This window comes from Cupressus sempervirens, chromosome 5, assembly GCF_028749045.1.
Source record: "Cupressus sempervirens isolate cs-2001-9-10 chromosome 5, ASM2874904v1, whole genome shotgun sequence".
Lineage (NCBI taxonomy): Eukaryota > Viridiplantae > Streptophyta > Pinopsida > Cupressales > Cupressaceae > Cupressus > Cupressus sempervirens.
The window spans coordinates 296,176,915-296,185,576 of NC_143122.1; the positions used below are offsets into that span (position 1 = coordinate 296,176,915).

The 8,662-nt window shown below is 35.9% G+C and overlaps 1 protein-coding gene across 1 annotated transcript; it reads left to right on the top strand.

Moving 5' to 3' along the window:
• Positions 1-2,554: 2,554 nt before the first annotated feature.
• Positions 2,555-4,866, top strand: LOC149555739 (stearoyl-[acyl-carrier-protein] 9-desaturase, chloroplastic-like). Its single transcript, XM_089829885.1, has 3 exons — positions 2,555-2,820; positions 3,104-3,605; positions 3,829-4,866. The coding sequence occupies exons 1-3, from the start codon at positions 2,642-2,644 to the stop codon at positions 4,387-4,389; spliced, it is 1,242 nt and encodes a 413-aa protein (XP_089686011.1). The 5' UTR covers positions 2,555-2,641; the 3' UTR covers positions 4,390-4,866.
• The last annotated feature ends 3,796 nt before the right edge of the window (positions 4,867-8,662 follow it).

Consider the following 8,662-nt stretch of genomic DNA (forward strand, 5'->3'; position numbering starts at 1 on the left):
CCTAGCAGGGAGACTGCGCCAATAAATGCATGGTTACATCCTTGGCTTCCATTGTTGGGTCAATGTATGGAGCCTTTATATCCAACCATTCATTATAAGTTGGGGAATGTGCTTCATGCTTGGCATGCAAGTGATGCATCTGCATATGCAAATTTATCACCTTGGAAAATTGTATTTGATCCTACTAGCTGGAAATAGTTGATTGTTCATTTTATTGTACCTAATTTGATGACAATTCTATAAGAATTTGTAATCAACCCAACTAATTAACAACTAGACCAGTTTAACTAGGTTATGGCTTGTTTCTTTCTAAAAATATCTACTATGATATGTTTTTGTGAAATTTCTTGCAAACTCTGCTCATTTTTCCTAGTTTGCATTATTTTTGTGCAGGATCTTGAGGTAAGTCACTTAGCACAAGTTGAGTGAGTTTTATTGTTTTATTATTTGGTTTCTGGAATATGCATGCAACTAGATCAATTTTCTATTGTGCTAAGATGTAATAAGCACCTTAAAAAAGACCTCTATGTATATATAAAAAGATACATGTTTAGAAGGAAATATAAAGAGATACATGTTTAGAAGGAAAAGAAAATAACATTTACATAGGTACCTATCTCCCCTTGAAGAAAATCACAGGGCAAGGGCACAAAGATCACAAAGGCATGACACGACAACGAAATCACAGAGCAAGGGCACAACAATGAAATACAGAGATCACAAGGGCACGACAACGAAATGCAATGATCACAAGGGCATGTCAACGAAATCTCCACTGATCTCCACCAGCGTTCAAAGTTGTCCACCCTCGTTCGAAGCTCTCCACCCTCTTTCACAAAGCTCTCCATAATCGATCAAAACAAATGGGAATGATTAATGCCGTGCTTTCTTTGTTTTTTGTTTATAATCACATCAAAGTCACAATTACAATGCCAAACTTGGTATTGTGACAGTGTCGAGGACAATTGCAAAAAATAAAATGAAAATCACCCACAAATTACACCGTCGTCGCAATTTGACCCCAAATGTTGAGTGATGTTCCAAACGGAGCAGTGGTGATGTGGGAACAAAAGGAGTAAATATCAATGGGACACTTTATTAAGTATTGAGAAAATAATGTTTATTAAATAAATCAACCATTAAGAGAGCTATTAAGAATAATGTTTCTTGAAATAAGAAATAAGTTTATTATAAAAGGAAGGCTATAAGAATATAATGTTTAAGGAGAATTAATTAAGTACATTATAAAAGGGAAGAGTATGATTTCTTGTATCAGTATCAAAGACAGGAACACTCCCATTTGGCTGATGCAATAAACGACTCTAATGTTAGTATGAGAGATGGGCCTAACCACCCATTTGGTTGACTTCATAAGGAAGGATATGTAAAGTGTTGGTATTAGAGATGGGTATAGTGCACTTTGGCCAAAACACATATTAAAGGAATACAACCTCTATAATGTTGGTATGCGAGTTCTAAACATGTCTAAGGAAGTATAATGGTAAGAATATTATAATGGTGTCAACATATACACATGGGAGCCTTAAAGAGAGCACTCTAGAAAAGACAGTGAAATAACTAAGGTTAGGGAACCCGATCTAGAGACGTCTTTAAGGTTTGTGATTAGGGTAAGGGTATAAAAGTATAATAGGGTATATTATTGTTAAGATTCTAATTGTTGTTTTTGCATGTTTGTCTAAATCTAATAGTGTGGACATTACAATGGGTATCACATTGATTGTCCAAAACTTGAATAGAAATATTTTTTTTTAAACCATTTTTAAATATGACAAATTAAGAGAACATATATAATTCATTAAAACCAATTTGATATTAGCTTAAAATTAGAATTTATATGCTAATGTTCCTTTCTTTGCAATATTGACAAATATATTTATTTATACAATATTTCTATACCATTGACATGATCACAAAGACAATATATTTTATTTGAATAACAAAACAATTTAATATATTTTCGATGTATTAATATTTAAATAAGAACAAAAGATTTGATAAATTAATTATACGAGGACAAGTAAATACTACAATACTCAACATATTAAATTTTTTTTTTAATTCATTTTTTCTTAATTTTAACATACTTTTTTTCCGATATTCCCCCAACCATAAAATTCATTATACCAATTAAAAATACATCAATTTTCCACCATTTTCAACAAATATCATTAAAATCCAAGATGAACCAAACAAGCCAAGAGCTCGAAAGACTAGGAAGTCGCGCACTGAAAGTATATTTTTTCTTAATTTTAAAATACATTTTCTTTCGATATTCCCCCAACCATAAAATTCATTATACCAATTAAAAATACATCAATTTTCCACCATTTTCAACAAATATCATTAAAATCCAAGACGAACCAAACAAGCCAAGAGCTCGAAAGACTAGGAAGTCGCGCATTGAAAGTATCGAATCAAATGAAATGAAAATATCTGTAGAACCCTCCGTTAACGTGTGACACAGAGGAGAGATACGTGGGGAAGAGGGCAAGTTGAAGATTTTTAAGTAGGGTAGAGAGGAATACATGCGCTTGGGCGTGTGGAAGCCTATACTTCTCTCGCTGCTTCTTGAGAAGTTGTAACTGGTTGTTTTTGGCGATATTTATTTAGCATCTGCGAAATGGCATCTGCGTTTGCTGTGAAATGCAGTACGGCCCCTAAATATGGCAGAAATGGAACCTTTTCTCCATCTTCTTCAGGTCTTAATGGCGCTAAACTTGGAGGATCTTCGTGGCGGCTAGGTTTGGCGGGTAGATCTCATAGGGTTTTGATGACTATGACACTTCCTCCTAAGCCGAAGTAAGTTTGCAGGGGAAATCTTAAACCCTAATACCCATTTTTTACATTTCTGAAATGAAGATGCAATTTTACTTGTTTTAGCTATATTTCTATGATTATTACATTGTTTTTTATGTGTTTTTCTACACTGGGTAATTGAATAGTAATATGCCTGATGGGTAGTGTCAAGGTTGTACTCTTCAAATTTCTTTTGGATTTGAATGTCAGTTTTTAAAGCTTTGTTTTGTGGAAAGAAGATTGCTTCCGAGTTTCTAATGTAATTTATTTATTTTTCGGTTCTCAGGGAAGCTGAAAACGGTAGAAATCATTTTTACAAACGTGAAGTTCATGAACAGGTGCTTCATTCCATGCCACCCCAGAAGATCGAAATATTTAAATCACTCGAGGGTTGGGCAGAAGAGAATTTATTGATTCATTTGAAACCTGTTGAGAAGTCTTGGCAGCCTCAAGATTTTTTGCCCGATCCTGCTTGTGAGGGCTTTATTGATGACGTTAAAGAGTTACGGGAGAGATCTCTTGAATTACCAGATGATTACTTAATTTGTCTAGTGGGAGATATGATTACAGAGGAAGCTTTGCCGACTTATCAAACTATGCTCAACACTCTAGATGGTGTGCGGGATGAGACTGGTGCCAGTCCCACACCCTGGGCTTTGTGGACTCGCATGTGGACAGCCGAGGAGAACAGACACGGTGATCTTCTGAATAAGTATCTTTACTTGTGTGGCCGCGTGGACATGAGACAGGTTGAAAAAACCATACAATACCTTATTGGATCAGGAATGGTCAGTATTCATTTCTTTCTGATCTTCTAATTTTCGCCTAATTTTCCACTCATCTTTGTAAAAGGCTACTACTTAAGGTTTTTATTATTGTGGAAATTTATGTCGATGTCATTTAGATATTATTACTGTTTAGATCACCTTTTAAGCTTCATTTATCCTTTCTAGTACCTTAGTTAGGATCATATACAATGTAATAAATTGTCTTGGGTTCTTGTCTCTGTAGGATCCTCGCACTGAGAACAGTCCCTTTCTTGGTTTCTTGTATACATCTTTCCAAGAAAGGGCAACGTTCATATCCCATGGTAATACTGCAAGGTTTGCCAAAGATCATGGTGATCTCAAGCTAGCTCAAATATGTGGAACTATTGCCGCAGATGAGAAGCGTCACGAGACTGCATATACCAAGATTGTTGAAAAGTTGTTTGAGACTGACCCAGATGGGACTGTCCTAGCCTTTGAAGACATGATGCGGAAGAAGATTTCTATGCCTGCCCATTTGATGTACGATGGGGAGGATGATAATTTGTTTGATCACTTTTCAGCTGTTGCACAGAGGTTAGGGGTATACACAGCAAGGGACTATGCTGATATTTTGGAATTCTTGGTTAAGAGATGGAATGTGGAGAAACTGGAAGGCCTTTCAGGCGAGGGAAGGAGGGCTCAAGATTATGTATGCAAATTGCCCCCTCGTATCAGAAGGCTCGAAGAAAGAGCTCAAGAAAGGGTAAAACAGGGCCAGAAATGTGGTTTTAGCTGGATATTCAATAGAGAAGTGATGCTGTGAAAACTTTCTCGGGGTGCTACCAAACCCTTCTTGTTACAAGGGATGATTGCGGAGAGAAGAACAAATAGTAACAATTTTGTAGGATGAATGCTTTGTCTACATCTAAGGTTGTCTTGTCAGTTTACAAAATTTCTTCACAGTTCATTAAGTGTTTTCCTGGATGGACCGTTGGCTGCTCTTCCTGAATTGCTAAATTTATTCTGCTAGCATATAATGGGTATCGAGCGAAGGAAAGCTAATAATTATTAGTTGGTCTTCAAGTTCGCAGGCCAATTGCAGAGGCTGTCTGGTCTTAAGGTCTGAGTTTGGTGTATCAGTTTGTATAATTGAAATTCTCATGTTGTGAGAATATTTCTGCTGCTTCAAATGGGAGTGTGTAATTTTGTAAGATTGCTTGCAATTGGTATAAGGCTTTAAGATTCTTCTTGTCTGTAGACTTTTCCAGCGAGTAATAATTGAATTGTCTTAATAAGACTATTTCCTGTCCCAATTAGAAATAATTGTAGCATTTTAAATTATAAATCGGTTGCTCTATCTTGTGCGATGTGGAGACAGTTTTGAATTAATCATTCGTTAATGTCAATCGTCAAAATTTGCTTTCTATTGTTGCCCGTACTTGTTAAGTTAAATTCTCTGTCTTGATTTTCCGAGTCTTGATCCGTGCAGGGATTTTGAATTCTAATCAATTGTGAAGGTTTGTCTGATGATTGAAGAGAATCTGATATTGAAGAGATTTTAGGATGTTATGAATTTTGAATGCCAACAAAATTAATTAAAGTGAATAACTATTTTGATTAGCCTGGCAAGTGAAATGGCTGTGGTTAGATTAAACCCCAGTTGAATGGTTTCCAAGTTGATCTTGTGTTGTACTTTTATCGAATTGACCAATTTCACTTGTGTTTTACTTTTATGGAATTGATCAATTTCACTTTAAGTAAATGTACCAGTCGATTAGAAATAATTGACAAAAACCCCAAGTGCTTTGAAGTCTAGAACCATGGTTTAATTGACAAGGAATCAGTTAGTGTCTTAATACTAACTCTTAGATACACGTTGTTGAAGGCCTGTTAAACGGCCATTGCTAACTTTCACTGTTTGGGAGCGTGTCAAAATTTTGATGTGATATGACCTCAATCTGCTGTAGCTGTCTTGACTCTTGATGATCATTGCATTGAGTTTTTAAGCAGCATGTCAATCATTGTTAAAACGGAGTAAGGGTAGGACTTATAATGATAAACTGAACAAATCAAATAAAAATTGTTATGGAGGTTAGCCTTAGGTGATTTAGTTTTATATGTATTCTGAAGACACCATGCTTTTGATTTGGACGCCCCCTGATTTTGGTGGGGAGATACACTGACCGTCTTGTAACTTTCAGCAGATACCTAAAGCATACAAATCTAGATTAATTGGGAAGAGGTAGTTCCTCTGACAATAGAGGATATTTGTATTCATGCCTCAGGACCAGTTTATAAAATTTTATCCAAATGTATTGAATCTTAACACATGAATCTTGTACCGTTTAGGAGAAAACATCATTTGCTGATAACATTATGAAGCCCACCTCTTGTGGATGTCAAAGGGGTGCATTGAAATTGCCTTTTCTTGATGCACGGGAGATTCGAAATTATCCAATCTAATAATGGTTCCCGTGTTGTAAAGGTTGTGACACGTTTGTATTCAGTAAGAACTATATCTGGGGAATTTCACATCCCGTTATTCATATAGTATAGAGTTCAGTTGGCGTAAGTATTAGCTTAAATATCTGTATGTGTTGCATAAATTAAAATGGGTGGCCATATGCTAAGAAACTCCTGAGGGCATATCAATCATTGGACTGGTGTGTACCATGCCATGTTTCAGAGACGGTCAACAACAATAGCGTCAGTTAATAGTCCAAGAATAAGAAATCCTGAATAATATCACATAGAAACAAGAAGCAGAACATTTGAAGACTAATATCCAGCAACCTCTGTTCTTTTATATATCTATGTAAAACTGTAAATTACATCTTCTAATTGCCGATCTCTACAGTTTCAGTTGCCCCTTTATCATTACCCAACTCCTAAATCTACTCCTATGGCGACTGCAAGGTAAACTGTAGATTAGCTGAGAATTAATTCCTGAATTTACTCCTATGCAACTCTCCCTCGACTTACATCTGAAGCTTAACAAACATAACACAACAGCTAATGAAGATGACCAATCTAACAACTGGATGTGTTAGCAATTAACTTACAGCTGTTACTCAAAATGCACTGCATCATTCCCCCCTTCTTTTTAAAATTTTGATTCAAAGCTTTTTTCACATGGAAATAAGCTTCAACACTATAACGCTTTTTTTTGGTGATGTGGGATTGCTATTTATCCCAAGATGCTACCCATCAAAACATGGGAGAGAGTTTTGAAATGGATGATAGAATCGTCCATTTGACTTAAAACTAAGCCACAGTGTTCCTTCCACCAAATCAGATATCTTTTTAGACCATCACATTTTTACTTCTCTCACTTTGAAACACTTGATGAAATAGAGATCCTCCCTTTCCAACTCGTTGACTTCCCTGTTTTCCAACTACATGAAAGTTTAGCTATTCTCCTCCATTGAAAATCACCATTTGTATCACCTGCACAAAAATCATTATAAATAGAAATAAAGCTAATGGAATAAAAATCTTCCACAAGTGTGTTCTCTTCTGCATTCTGCTATTAAGACATGTGCTCCATTTCATATATTGTGCGGTGGCTTCCATTTCTAAGCTCAATGTGATGTTTCTCATAAGATAGATCTTTTTGGACATTGTTCTTTATATTATAACCATTCATATCTTTACTCTCACCCTCTAGCATCATTGTTTCCTCCATGGGAAAGTGATGATCTACTCCTGTTTCATCACTACTGGGATTCTCAAGACAATTCTATTACTACTTCCAACAATCTCTAAAACCAATAACTCTATCTCTGCTGCAGCTTCCTCTCCCACGTGGACTACTTCCACAGCTACAACCATTTGAGCCTCCTGTTGTGATAGGCTGCATTCTTTCTCATTGCACTTCCTTTTCTCTGAATAGTACTCTTAGTGCAACTCAACAGCTTTTTCAAAGTCAACTATCTCTTCATCTCCGTCCCATTCATTTAAATTCTTCTATTTGTAAATCTTGGAAGATGTCATCCAAGCGTCTTTCATCCACTAATAGTTCTGCCAACTCTTCAATGGATTATATTTTTCATTGTTCTAACAATGCCACTCCTTGTCTAATTCTTGACTCAATGGCTTCCCTCAGAATGACTCTTGCTTTTAACGTGAATGATTTACTTCATTCATTTTCAGCTTCTCATTATTCTTCAACATCTTTGTTGTAGATTTTTTTTTCTCTGGCTTCCTGTTGCTGCATGTCTCATAATCTTCCAATATACACCATAACTCCTCCAACCCAAACTCTAATTGTTGCAACTCTTCTTGTTGGCCCTTCGTTAACTAACTCCATTATCTTTGTCTTATTCTATCTTCCAACTTGGTCATCCTGTTTTTTGCATCATGGTACAGCTCCATAATCGTTTCTTCAGCTTTAAGACAAAGCTGTAACTCTCTGCTCTTATTTCCTGCAAATTAATATTTTGCGGTCTGGTACTAGATATCTTCCAACTCTTTGCAAGCTTCAACTAAGAAACACTTGAGACCCATAAGTTGTAATCACAAGAGATCCTCTACAATTCCTTGCAACACTCACAAAACTATTACCTAAATTTATTAAAACTCTGATATGGCAGTCCTCTCATTGGCATGGTACAATTGAAAGGGAAAGATATTGAGAGTACAAAGCTAGGCCCATAGAGAACTCATGCCCCCAACTATTTTTGATTAAATAAAGTCCACTTCTTACCATTAATGCTCTTTAATCAATCACAACACTCATACCATATGTTGCAGTCCACCAATAATTTATATAGCAATTGTCTATCTCTTCACAATTCAATGCTGCTCAAGTTCTACCATTCAAAACAATTGAGAATATTTTTCAATAATTGCGAGGATTGACTCTATTCTCCATTCTGAATCGGCATCCTCCTATGATGACTACCAACTCAACAATGTCTACTCGCAACAATCAAACTTTCATATATAAATAACTCTTTTACCTCAGACAACTTGATGGCCCAGAAAAATGTCGACAGTTGCAGAAATTCTATGCCACTGCTAACACTAGTCTCACAGAATTTGGTGCAGAGCTTTGACATTGTGTTCGCTCATATTATTTTTCTGTATTTCAACCT

Excerpts from the sequence above, each read along its gene's own strand:
- LOC149555739 (XM_089829885.1), top strand. The coding sequence starts at position 2,642 with ATGGCATCTGCGTTTGCTGTGAAATGCAGTACGGCCCCTAAATATGGC. Across the intron at positions 2,821-3,103 it reads ACACTTCCTCCTAAGCCGAA|GGAAGCTGAAAACGGTAGAA; the intron begins GTAAGTTTGCAG and ends TTCGGTTCTCAG. Across the intron at positions 3,606-3,828 it reads ACCTTATTGGATCAGGAATG|GATCCTCGCACTGAGAACAG; the intron begins GTCAGTATTCAT and ends TTGTCTCTGTAG.